The 13,975-nt window shown below is 42.8% G+C and overlaps 1 protein-coding gene across 19 annotated transcripts in view; it reads right to left on the bottom strand.

The window, feature by feature from the left end:
• The window catches only part of Dennd2b (DENN domain containing 2B), a 189,805-nt gene that overhangs the window by 41,473 nt on the left and 134,357 nt on the right, over positions 1–13,975 (bottom strand). For all 19 annotated transcript variants that reach the window (XR_013048714.1, XM_076563433.1, XM_076563434.1 and 16 more), the window contains one exon: positions 13,498–13,602. Coding sequence is in view for 18 of the 19 variants with exons in the window: in XM_076563433.1 (XP_076419548.1) it covers positions 13,498–13,602 (105 nt within the window). In the remaining variant the exon portion in view is untranslated. The remainder of the gene's footprint in view (positions 1–13,497; positions 13,603–13,975) is intronic.

Raw genomic sequence — 13,975 nt, forward strand, 5'->3', positions numbered from 1 at the left:
CCTGATCAACAGGAAATCTCAACATGCTTAAGTTGTTTTTAAAAGGGCAAGTCGAACAAGAGCTATTGCAGGTGTACATGGGCATAGATGAGAGAACTGTAGTGCACAGCCAAGCTCATTGACAAAAGAGCCTACTCAGTGGGGTGGCGGGAACAGAAGCCTCAACCCTCTGTAGTAGGCACTAGCAGAGCAATGAACCTAAGGAGACCCCAGCCTACACACAACAGACAGGGCCCCCCAGTCTCTCTTGTTTTATAAAGCCCCAGATATAAAAGGGCATCAATCCAGCCACCTATAAAGATAAGTCCTTGGATTCCACAGAGGACTCTGCTTTGGTTTTTCTCATTGGAGATGGGAAAAGTGCCTCCACAGGTCTGTGCTCCCAGGTTAGGGAAAAGCTGAGAAGAATTTGTTACTTCTCACAGAAGGCTTAAGGAAAGATACAACAGGCTGTGGGCAGATGTCAGGATGCTTGGATTTTATGACAAGGAGTTTGCACAGCACATAGCATCTGCTGACATGAGAGATAATACTCATTCTTAGTCTTCAGTTTCATTTAGTTGTCTTTTATCCCTACAGCTTGAGAAAGTATAAGAATTCCTCATCTATCAAGTGAGAGAAAACGATGGCCAAGATAAAAATAGTGCTTGGGTCCAGATGTTCTCACAAAGCCAACCCCCTGAGCAAACCCTTCTTTGGTGTCTGATCTCCACTCTGGTGCTATCATTCTTCAGTCACACTACACCCAGTGGCTTCCTTGGTTCAGATTCAGAAAAGGTTACCAGAGAGCTTCCCTAGGGACCTCCATGTGCATGTGTACACACCTCAAGCTGAGACACAGCTTGGTTCTCCACCTACTTGGTATGTACTGTATAGCAGATACACTTCAGATAACTATTCTCGGCATCAAGAATCAGCAGAGACCAGAAAGACAAAGCCTCTTTTCCTTTCTTTTTTTGGGGTGTGTATGTGCATGTGTTGCACACCTGCACGCATACCACCTAACAAGCTGGCTTTTCTTTGTCATCCATACACTGTATCGTGTTTCCTCAGCCTCTGGTTTTATCACCATGGATAAAAAAAGGACAAACAGTCTGTGTGGAGACCCAAGGCCCACCTAACAGAGTTGGCTTTTCTTCATCACTCATCTGAGCCATCTCTACACTATTTTGTGCTTCCTTACCTCTGGTTTTACCACCATAGACAGAGAAAGGGGGCTGGAAAGATGGCTCAGTGGTTAAGATGGCTGTTCTTCCAGAGGTCCTGGGTTCAATTCCCAGTACCCATATGTCAGTTCACAGCCATTTCCAGGGGATCTGACACCTTCATACCAATGCACATAAAAAATAAAGTAAAATAAATCATTTAAAAAAGTTTTATGCCGGGCGTGGTGGCACACGCCTTTAATCCCAGCACTCGGGAGGCAGAGCCAGGCGGATCTCTGTGAGTTCGAGGCCAGCCTGGGCTACCAAGTGAGCTCCAGGAAAGGCGCAAAGCTACACAGAGAAACCCTGTCTCGAAAAAACCAAAAAAAAAAAAAAAAAAAAAAAAAAAAGTTTTAAAAAGTGCCGGGTGGTGATGGTGCATGCCTTTAATCCCAACACTTGGGAGGCAGAGGCAGGTGGATCTCTGTGAGTTCAAGGCCAGCCTGGTCTACACAGCAAGTTCCAGGACAGGCTCCAAAGCTACACAGAGAAATCCTGTCTCAAAAAGACAGGACGAAAAGTCTGTGTTCTTCTCCCTTTTCTACACATCTGGATCCATCCTGCTCCCCAGCACACTTACCTACTCCACAACTGCATCTCATCAATTCTGTTCCCTAACACCTTGCACAGTCCCTACCCACTTCCCCACTGCTACTGCTAATTCCTTTGTTCAGATCTCTTCTTGCACCAGGACTGAAAATAGTCTCTTGATTTCTTTTTGCTTCAGTCTCAACCCTGTTCGGGTCCATTTTCTCATCTCTGACATCTTTATGTAGTGCAAAATCCACTGAAACCCCCTACTCTCTGCAGACTAAAAGCGAGGCTGACAAGGACCCAGTATTTTGGTTTCTACTTAGGTTTACCTTCATCATCTCACACTATCTTTCCCTCCATACCAACCCTGCACCTCATCTAAAGGTATGTCAAACTCCTAGATTTTCTGCACCCTACCCCCAGGTAGAAATGGCCAACTTTGAATACCTCTGCTGTGGCTAGAAAAATATCTATTGTGGTATAATAGTTACAAGGGTGTCCAACCCTGACATTACAACATGATATTGTCATTTACAAATATACTAGACCACATTCATAGGTTTCTTGAGATATAGTGGATCACAAGCTACAGGCTGGACATGCTTGCATCAGACTGTTTCTCAACTGTTTCTCAATCTTCTTAACTAGATTACAAATGGACTTACTTGAAGCTTATGACACTATCCTGTTAAATTTTGATATCCTCTGCACCTAAATGTAATTTTTATATTGAATTAATGAGTGAATGAAGGAATGAATGAAAAGATAAGTAGTGAAAAATTTAGTTTCCTTTATGTCTACCCAAGCCATTGTCTGCAAATGTCCCTGCCCAACACAGAAAGATACACAGAACACCTAGTGCAACCCAGTAAGGCTGTCAGCCCAAAGGCTCCCCCCATATGACAATAACTGGATAGCAGCCAACTGCCTAGAGATCTGAATCTAGTTCTATCAACTTCCTTGGTATGCTCATGGGCAGGTCATCTATATTCTCTAAATCTCAAGTTCTTTATAAAACACTTTCTCTGATTACCTACAGGCACTAGCTGTGTGACTAAGATGATGTCAATTTATAAAAGTGAACACTACGAATTGAATGGGAAAAAAAAAGAATTAAAAAAAAAAAAGGAAAGGAACATGACTGGTCCCAGGTTTTTGGCACCAGATGCATAACAAATAAATACATACATACATATATAAAAATAGTGCAGGAGAAGGTTTATTATAGATATGTGTGAGAGTATAGCCAGACAGGGACATCTGGGAGTGTCCAGAGTGGACATGAGGCCATGTGAGAAGAAGGGGAGAGAGGGGAACCAGGTGCAGGAGTCAGGAGGCCCAAAAGAGAGTAGACAGAAAAAGAAAAAACAAAAAACAAAACAAAAAAAAAACCCCAGGTAACCAAAATGGTTGGATTATACAGGGAAGAGCAGCTTAGGGAAAAGTAACCCAGCACTTGGGCTGGAGAAGTTACGGGTTATACCAGCCAGGAGGAACCCCATAACAGGGACTGAAGGATGCAAGGAGAATCTGGTGGCCGGTGTCCACTTTGATATAGTGGTAGTCACCTAGCCATTTGTTCTGCGTTTGAAACCCAACATGAATAACTCCCAAACAGCAAGAGAAACATAAGACAAAAGCAAATACAAAGCAACAAACACACACCCAAGATGTTGCTCTTTGATGGCTCACTCTGTTCTGAGTCCCAGAGCCTACTCAGGAGGAGGCAGCCACTGTGGAACTGGGTACCTGATGTACCACAGCTTGTCAGCGGCAGCCAGTTCTATTGCTTGACACGTACACAGATGCCAACACGATGGCATACAACTTGCCAAAATAAACATTTTCAGGAGACAGGGAGTTAGAAAAACAGATAAAAGCAAAGGGGTGGGGGAATGTACACAGGAAATTTAAAAGAATGTAAGAATATAAACACACATGCATGGAGATAAATATTTAAGACAAGTAAGTAATATTTTTAAAGGGGTATGGACTGAAATATGGCAATAGAAGAAACTTAAAGAGAAAGCAATGTGTTCACATTTCATTACATGCAGATAGATGGAAGTTGGGCCTTAAAATGAAAACTACTCCTTCTGCTACAAATATAACCCAACCCCAGTGTGGGTCCTGTGCCTTCTTTTTTTTTTCCTCTTCTCTCTCCTGAGGACAGGGTATCTTGTAGCCCAGGCTGCCTCAAACTCCCTATGTTGTTGAGGCTGACCTTCAATTCCTCATCCTTCTGCCTCCATCTTCCAAGTGCTGCAATTATAGGCATATACACCTGATTATCTTAAGCCACATAGCAGGAAGCATTTGTATCAAAAGATACCCTACGTATTGCTAAGTGCACCCAGAACTTTTTTGGAGAGATCATCAGTGCATTTCTAAACTAAGCTTGCTTGAAGTTGCAGGTGAATTCATTTTTTTTGGGGGGGGGGGAGAAATTGTGGGGATAGCCAGGGGTATTACTATAACTAAGTAAGAGGCCAAGTCAGAAGCATTTGCTAGAGAGTCCTAGGCACCCATGTAACTACTCCAGAGCCATCAGAATATGCTATGAACACTGGAAAGTGAGCCTTCTTGGTGTGTGTGTGGGGTCTACTCAATTGGTGTTCAGTCTGCTTCAAACAAAGCTGCCTTGGAGTTGGCCACTAACCATTCTAGGATTGCTCAATTGAGTTAGGCTGTTGATTCCCACTACTCAGTGATGGCCTCAACTCAGGATTGCATTCTCAATGTGCTACCCTGTACTGTGAGTACAGGGGAGAAGGAAAAGGAAGGAACATAGACTGAGTCCTGTTAGCAAAACCAGTATTTTGTCTTTAGATTAAAATCTCAACAACTCCTATTGACAACCCACTCCAGAAGAGTTCCAATAGAGAGGTAAAAGAGGGGGTAACATAACTCAGCCTTCCTGCTCCCCAGCCAATCTCAAATGACTGGAAACCCTCAAGGGTCCAGAAAGCCTCAGCCTCCAAGTGAGGCTGCAAGTAGGCCATGATCTACAGAGACTTGCAAAGTCAATCTAAGCAAAAGGTGGTTGAGGGTCTATGAATAAACTGCGAGGCCTTTTCATTTCCACAAACATATCCAAGCCATAACTGTGCCCCATCCCCAGCTGACTTCTAAGGCAGCACAGAAAAAGAAGCATAAGTTCTCTCCTCCCAGTGGGAATCTCAGCCCCTTAAGAAGTAATGAACAGAGAGTTCTTACAACAATGAAGCCATCTCTTAGGACACAGGACAGACAGGGAAAGGCTAATACCCTGGTCTAGTACAAATTGCACAGCTGTGTAAAGCAGAGCTGGCTTTATGCAAAGCCAAGGAGGATAGAAACAAAGTTCCAGGAGACAGTGCCAAAGACACATGTGATGGTTTTAGAGTAAGGTCCCCAAATTCTCATCCATGCCTCCTGCCAAAGTGATCCTTCTCTTGTACCTGAGCTCTGTGACTACATGGCCGACAGAATATAGTAGAAATGAATCTGTGCCACGCCTTGAGAGGAAGAGATTCTAGTTTCTGTCTTTTAAGTTATGTGTAAAACCAGGACAACTGGAGAAGCATGCCTAAGAATTCTGGCCCAAAGACTTTGGGGGAGGTCCCAGTAACCTCCAGCACCAACCTCCTGCTGTGTGTCAAGACATTACCAGCTGCTATAGTCTCTGCCACTGCATCATTCCAGGCAGTGCTCAGTCCGAATTCCTAATTCACAAAAGATGAGAGTCTGACAAAATGGTATTCTATGCTATGAATACCATTTTGGTTACTTGGCAGTAGAATATCAAAGCCAGCCTATAAATGACATACTACTAAAGCAAAATTCTAAAACTAGTGACTTAGGAACTGTCAGTAGGTGCTTAAAAGGAAGTAAGGAAAGTGTTATTGAAAGCTGGGAGCAAGGAGATCCTTACTGTACTAAAAGCTTTGGCGATTATGTCAGGTAAAGCGCTGAAGGTGCCATCAGACTTCTAGCTGACAGTAGTAAAAGAGATGAGAGGCATTTCAAAAAGAACTATCCAGTTTTCATACCAAATTCAAAGGTTGGATAAAAATTATTTAATTCATATTTATGGTTTTGGGGTTTTTAGACCCACCAGTTTTTTTTCCTTGCATTGCTTTTTAGACTCCTTGTAGTATAATCAACTGCTCATCTGAAGTGCTAAGGTGGATGACTTTCCTGCCACACACTCTTATTAATGCATATACATATTCACTAAACCATCATCATAATGGAAGCCATTTCTTCATTTAAGACTTTTTGTCTCATCTAGAGAGGCTGGTGATGAAGAACACATTCGTTTTCTGACCCAATAAATTCTTATTTATCTATCCTTTAAATTTTGTGTAAAAACTAGACAGTTTCCTTTTAAACTATCCCATCTCTTTTTCTACTATCAGCTAGAAGTCAGATGGTACCTTTAGCTCTTTCCTGACAGAATCACCAAACCTTTTAATTTAATGTAGTTTTAAGGATCTCCTTGCCTCACAGAATCTTATAGGCAAAAGCCTTGTAAAGTATCCAGAGGGCTGGTCTCACAGGCCCTCTCTGGAGACAACCAAGGCGTCTAAGAATCCTATGAACTATTACCTCATGGCAATTTCACAGAAAACCCAATGTGTGCTGTCTAACTAGTACAACAGAGTATAGTGATTTATAAGAAAACCATGCCAGCATGGTGGTGTATGCCTCTAATCCCAGCACTTGAGAGGCAAAGACAGACAGAGTCCAAGGTTAGCCTGATATATATATCAAGTTCTGGGCCAACCAGAGCTATACAGTGAGAATGTGTCTTAGAAGGAAGACAGGATGTTTTGAAAGGAAATACATCAGTTTGGACTGAAAAAAGAAGAGGCCATTACAAAATGAAAGAAGACTTTGGACCTCTGAAATACTATAAAGCAGGCTGAGAAAATCAATCATCTATAAGAATGAGTTACTTTTATTTTACTTTTTAATTTTGTGTTTGTATGTTTTCATGTATGCTGTGTGTAGAGGTCCAGAGGACAACTGATGGGAGTGAGTCATTTCTCTCCTTCCACCACATGGGATGATTGAACTCAGATCATTCAGGTCATTGAGGTTGGTGGCAAGTTTTTCTACTCAATGAACTACTTTTTCATACATATATATATTGTATGTATTTGATCATATACCCCACATTGCCCTCTCTTATCACTCTCCACATCCTCTGAATCCCATCTTCCTTACAAGTCACCCTACTTCCATTAAAAAAAAAAAAAGGCCGGGCGGTGGTGGCGCACACCTTTAATCCCAGCACTTGGGAGGCAGAGGCAGATGGATCTCTGTGAGTTCAGGCCAGCCTGGGCTACAGAGTGAGTTTCAGGAAAGGCGCAAAGATACACAGAGAAACCCTGTCTCAAAAAACCAAAAAATGAAAATAAATAAATAAATAAATAAATAAATAAATAAATAAATAAATAATCACTGAAGTTAATTAGGGCTGTCTGCATAAGCATGATATGAGATTATTTATAGGAACATGGGTTACACCACAGAAGAAAAATAACTCCCCTCCCTCAGCAACTACCAACTACCATAGCTCCTGGGGGAGTCAGGGGCTCATGAGCTCTCCACCCTTATCCATCTTAGAATGTCGGTAGGCTCAATCTTGTATGGGTCTTATGCAGGGAATCCCAGATGTTGTGAGTTCATGAGTGCAAAGGCTACTTGTGTCTAGAAAATAGCATTTCACAGTGCTTCTTCTAGTCCTCTAGCTCTTACATTTTTTCCCACTCACTAGAGGAAATGATAAAGTGGTCCATTTAGCACTGAGCACAGAATGAGCTGCTTTTATTTTTTTAAAAAGGTAACTTAAGCTGGGTGGTGGTGGTACATGCCTTTAATTCCAGCACTCAGGGAGGCAGAGGCAGGTGGATCTCTGTGAGGTCAAGGCCAGATTGATCTACAGAGTAAATTCCAGGACAGCCAGAGCTACACAGAGAAACGTCTTGAAAAACAACAACAAAAAAGGTAACTTTAGAGGGTAGAATCAAAAGGCCAGGAGACTGAGGTAGAAATAAGACTCCCAAACATCAGGACAAGATATAACCAAAGAACCAAAACAGGTAGGTGACGTTAGATGCTTCATTTTTTCCTTTTTAAAAAGAAACATCAGGCTAGAGAGACGGTGCAGTAGTGAAGAGCACTGGCTACTCTTCCAGAGGTCCTGAGTTCAATTCCCAGCAACCACATGGTAGCTCACAACTGTCTATAACTGTAGTTTCATGAATTCCAATGCTCCCTTCTGGTGTGAAGATGTACATGCAGACAAAAGAACCCATATACATAATAAATAAATCTTGGGGGGAAAAAAGAAAGAAAGGAAGGAAGCATCAACAGTGATCACCCTTTACCTATCTACCTGTGTATGGGGTAGGGGTAGATTCTTTAGCTCATATGTTTTTATGGCAAGAAACACAGTACTCAAGAAGCTACACACAATGAAAAGAATCATGCTCCAAGGTTCTCTTCTATACCTAGACCCAATTTAGATGAGGAGATCCTAGACTTCAGGCTGATGCCATTAAGAAAATAAGACCTGAAACTTTGGGGAGAGATTGAGTATATCTTGCATCTGGAAAGAATATGAACTGTAACCAGAGGGCAAACAAAGACTACTTCCAAAGATGGCAATCATAATGTCCTCCCACACATAAATGCTTCTTATGATAAGATATTGATGCTTCTCTCGTAAGGTGGTGATAACTATCAGCCCTTCCCCTGAATTGTGACCTTAATCAATGAAGTTCAATAGAAAAGACACTGTGCAGGCTGGATATGTGGCTCAATGGAAGAAGGCTCGCCTTGTGTCTTAGACAGCAGCTCTTAGAAAAGAAAGCATTTAATTGGGTCTTGCTTATAGTTTCAGAGGTTTAGTCCATTATCATGGCAGGGAGCATGGGATTGCACAGGCAAACACGGTGCTGGAGAAGTAGCTGAGAATTCCATGTCCAGATCCTCAGGCATCAGGAAGAGTATGCCATAGGGCCTGGCTTGGGCTACTGAAACCTCAAAGGCCTCCCTCAATGACACACTTTCTCCAACAAGATTGCACCTCCTAATAGTGCCACTCCCTGAAGACTACACATTCAAATACACATGTGGGGCGGGGGCGGGGGTGGGGGGATTCTTATTCAAACCATCACATCTTGTATGTGCATGACCCTGGGTTCTATCCAAAGGACTACAAGGGAGAGGAAAAACAAAACAACAACAACAAAAAAAAAACAGACCCTGTGCCTGTGACTTCTTAGGCTAAAAACTTACTCTTGGTACTCAGGCATCATGACATAAAAGTCATGGGGCTTATTTCCCAGCTAAGGTCCCCCTGACTGGCAGCACTGACTATCATTTCAGATCATTCTAACCTGTAACTGTTTAGTCACCTATAACCTTTGGGGCCACTCTATCTGATGCTGTAATAGAATCAAACTTTACCAGATGAGCCCTATGTAATTTGCAATTTGTGAACAAAATAAATGACATACTTTTTTAAGTCTGTGGTCATTTGTTATACACCAATAAATAAATAGACCATTCTAGTTAGATTCTGGGAGGCATCATAAGTAGCAGGGTGGCTGAGGCTGTAGGAACTCCTGCGTGGTAATCTGTCATGGCTAGGACTGGCTTTGTAACACTTTTACCCTATTACCCTCAGATATTTTTTTTTTTAATGAATATGAGTGGTTTGCCTGCACACATGTGCACCATGTGCACGAATGCTTGGTGAACAGAGACAGAAGAGGGTGTGGGAGCATCTGGAACTGGAGTTACAGATGATTGTGAATCACAGTTGAGGATGTTGGAAATTGAACTCAGGTCCTCTGCAACAGCATCAAGTGCTCCTAACCACTGAGCCATCTCTCCAGCTCAGTGTTGCAGAAGACACTTCCTTTTCTCTGTGCCTTAGTTTTTCAGTGTACAACTCCAAGGCATCTTTTCAGCTCTGATTTTCTAAAAATCTACAGTGTGGATGGGAAGAGTGGCCAAAGTAGAGAAGGACCATCAAGACATTACCAGCAGACCATGCTCCATAAAGGAGGCTATCCTCCTTAACGGAATGACCAACAGATAGGCAGTGCCTTCTATAAGCCAGGTAATGCTCCAGGTTTTAGGAACCCAGATAAAAGTCAAAGTCCTTGTCCTCAAGAAATGGACATTCCTTACAGATACCCAGGTTTCCTGTAACCTACAACCAGAATCAAGGCCACCAAACAGGAGACTGGCAGTTTAACTTCTACACTGCTATGACCCAGGTCCTACAGCACAAGTGGCCAAACTGACCCCCATCAAAGCTACTGAATGAGCTCTAACTAGAACATTTCCTTCTCTGCAAGTCACCAAGGGTCTTCTGATTCCATCGCAGGACATCAGCACCAACACACTATGACCTCTGCAATTTAGAGACGCTTTGAGAACCCCAACCTCCTCCTGCTGAGTTGGGCATCAAACTGTAGATGCTAGAGTGGGAACAGCCTGCAGCATTGTACAGTCAGGTGAGGTTAGGCAGTGTATTCACTGGCCTCACCCACAACGAGAAAAGGAAATCTGTTCCAGGAGGCCAGGATACAGCAAATGGCAAAGCTTAAGTTTCTTCCTACTATAGGCTCCTGCTTAAACAAGTCTAGACTTCAAAGGGGCAAAAGGATTAAATTTGCAGAAAACCTAATTAAAACCTTGGTAATAAATCCAGGATCTTTGACTCAGATTGGTTGGGGGCAGCATCAGGCACAGCCATAGCAAGCTAAAGATAAAGCGTTGCAAATAAAGATCTGAACAGTAGCACTGGGGTCCCACATGCTCATTCCCACTAGTTTCCAATTCCAAGAGTCTTCCCCACCCTTCACCCCTGTCCCAGAGCCAGATACAAATGCCTCTTAGTATACTACTAGGTTCTACTGCATTCATGTTTCCCCAAGCAGCCAGGGTGTGAACACCCAGCTTTGTAAGGCACTGTACCCCTGCTCTCTCCAATCAAACTTCTGTCCACACCAACATGTTCCCCTCCTTAGACTCTTGAGCTGGTAATGATAAAAGGGCCCCAGGTCACTGCCAACAATCTACTGAAGAGTCAGACTACACAATATTCAAACGCCAAGATCATCAAATTGTAAACACCTTGGAAAGAGAGTGGATCATCCTTTCTTTGTTCCCCAGTGTTCAGCACAGAACCTGGCGCCCAAGAGAGCCCTCAGAGTTCACTGACAGTGATTTCCTAAATGAACCAGCAACCTCCTGTTTCACCCAGCCCAAATATACAGAGACAGTGGCTAAGGTGAAGCCAACCACAGAAACCATAGGATCACAGTGTCTAAGTAACACTGACAGTTCAGGGGCAACCTCTGAGTGAAGAGCACAGGGGGGTGTGACTCCAAGCCAAAGCCAGGTTCCCAGAAATGAAGGGAGGGAGAAGAGTGGAAATGTGGCAGGAAGGAAGTGAAACCACAGAAGGGAGGCTGGAGAGGTGCTTTTTCAAAGGTACATCTGAAGCTCAGATATTTACAAACATTGTGCAGCATGTTTGGATGGCAATTGTACTGGAAAACTAAAAGGAAAAGCAGTTCCTGAAAACATTTAGAAACATGTAGGCGTGTATTCCAAATAGAAACTGGGGAATGTGTCAGCAGTCTTAGTTCTGCTTTGCAATTTAATGTAAACACCAAACATCCTGCGCCTCTGAAACCTCAACATGTTGGAAATTAGAAGGAAAAAAATAAGAGGCAGAGAAGGTCCTGCTGTTCTTCCAGAGGACCAGAGTTTAGTTCTCAGCACTCACATCTGGAAGCTCACAACCTCCTATAACTCTAATTCTGTGGGATCCAATGTCCTCTTCGGGCCTCCACGGGCATCCACATGCATGTGTATATCTAACACACACACACATACAAATAAAATAAAAATAGGGGGCTGGAGATATGACACAATGGTTCTAAGCACTGGATGCTCTTGCAGAGAACTGGGATTCAGTTCCAACACCTATGTGGCAGTTCACATCTGTCTATAACTCTAGTTCCAGGAAATCTGATGTTCTAGTGTTTGTGTGCACTAGGCATGCACATGGCACAAATACTATAGTATATACTATATAAGAATAGTACTATATAATCACAGGGTATATAATTCCTATAGTAGTGACTTTTTTTAAAAAGTGGGTCCATGTGTAGTGGTGAAAGCTTGTAATCCTTGCACTTAGGAGGATATGGAAAGAGGACTGCACATTTAATATAATGTTCAGTACAAAAGTGTGTGGTATGTATGGAGGGATTGGGGGTTGTTGATCAAGACTACAAACCTGTGTGCACACATACTGAGTAAGACTTGCCATCTGATGTGGTTTAAGCCCAGAAGAGTGGTTCCCAGAGGCGGAATGTCTCAGTCATTTAATGCTTCGGAAGAGTTTAGTTCGGGGACCAGTTCTTACCGGTCTTGCTGTAGATACTCAACTTTTGGCTAAATCCAAAGCTCTTACATGCTTAAGAATGTAAGCCTACCAAGCCTTGTGTGACTGGCACAGTCCATAAGACTGAACAAGGACCAAGTCTTGTATATACATTGTGGGGGAACTCCTGCCATATTCATACCAGTCATTCCTCATATGCTGCATCTTGGGTCTTACCCAACTAGCCACATCTGGACACCAACTCTAAGTGAACTAAACATCCACCATCACCTCAATCCAAACTTAAGGTGCCCTATCTCACTGGGCTCAGCCAAGACATTAGGAAAGAGCTAGTGCTATCCCAAGCAGAGCTTAGCATTCTCACACCTGTCCCTCCTAATGATAAGAGTCTACCAGCCAAATCTGTCCATCTGAGATTTACAGAAGAGGCTGTGAAAGTATCTGTGGCTTTATTAAAAGCCTGAAAGTTCTTCTGGGACACCAACATGCACCTCTGGCCAACTCTTAAGAAGCACTGGAGAGAGACACACATCGGTATGTCTGTTCTGGAAGCTTTTTGTCTCATCACAGGGTGGGAGCTGCCATTATTCCAGCAGCTTCACACTAGCCCCTATGCTAAGCTATGTCACTGCCATGTCCCCTCTTGAATCCTCACATCAACTCTGACAGTCAGGTACTGTTATTACTGTGACTTTATAGCTGAGTCAGCAAAGATTTTTAGAGAGCACCAGAAAATGTTCTGAGATCTCACTGTCTGGTTAAGTATTTAGAGCTTAAATTTGAGCCTGGTTCTGTAAGATTCCAAAATCTTTCATTTTTCTATAGTCTTATATTCTTACCATTGCAAAGAGGATAAAAAGAACAAGAGAGTGGATAATAGCAGACACTGACTAAAATTCCCCAAGTTGTTTTCTTTGTGGCCATGCCTAAGTTATTACAGAGCCTAGACTTCTGCTTGGAACTTAATGCTAATATGTGTAACTGCCTACCCACCACCCCAGTGTGGTCCTCACACCACAGGCTCAAAGATGTTCCCATCTTCTCTAAGCTACTTCTTACTGTCCTGTTCTTGGAATGCTAGGGCTTCCACAATACAAAGCAGAGCTTGTTTTAAGGCTACTAGCTGCCATTCCCAAATAGAGATTTTTAGAACTAGAAAATGTTGTGTGTCAGACAAGATTTCTGCCTAACGGTCAGCAAAAGCTGGGCCTAAACAAATAAACAGTATGATTAGCAGTCATGATAGTTATTTATACTTTGGCAGAGATCCTACCTGGGTCCCAGGCTATTTGGCAGATTCTTGATGCCATCTCCCAGAAGTACACTCCTACCCACCTGCTCAGAGTCTCCCGAGGGGCTTTAGTGCCTCCGGCTCCATGATTGATGCTGGAGTTCTTGTTGGCAGTCATGGTCATTTCGGCTTTCTGCAAACCCAGAGCCCTGCAAAGAAGACACTCCTGTAAACCAAGTTTCCACAGACAACCAGAAGCACTTCAGTATCTTCCAGAGAGGTCCACCAAGGCCACAAGCATTCCTGTGGCAAGTGGCAAAAACCACTTTCCCACTCCTAGCCTCTGGTGGAGAAGAGTTTGTGAGCTAGCAGGTAATTTGTTGCCTCACAGAAAATGATTTCTATTTCTCATTTTTAAGTTTCCTATAATTCCTCATTGTATTCATATTTTTTGCTGTATTTTCCCAGCTCTTGGCCTATTATTCATTCATTACTCATGGATAAAACTGAAATATTTCCTCTTCTTAAAAAAAAGTTAGCTTTTTTCTAAGCAATAAATCATTCATTCATCCAAAAAGTATT

The sequence above is a fragment of the Peromyscus maniculatus genome, chromosome 1, assembly GCF_049852395.1.
Source record: "Peromyscus maniculatus bairdii isolate BWxNUB_F1_BW_parent chromosome 1, HU_Pman_BW_mat_3.1, whole genome shotgun sequence".
Lineage (NCBI taxonomy): Eukaryota > Metazoa > Chordata > Mammalia > Rodentia > Cricetidae > Peromyscus > Peromyscus maniculatus.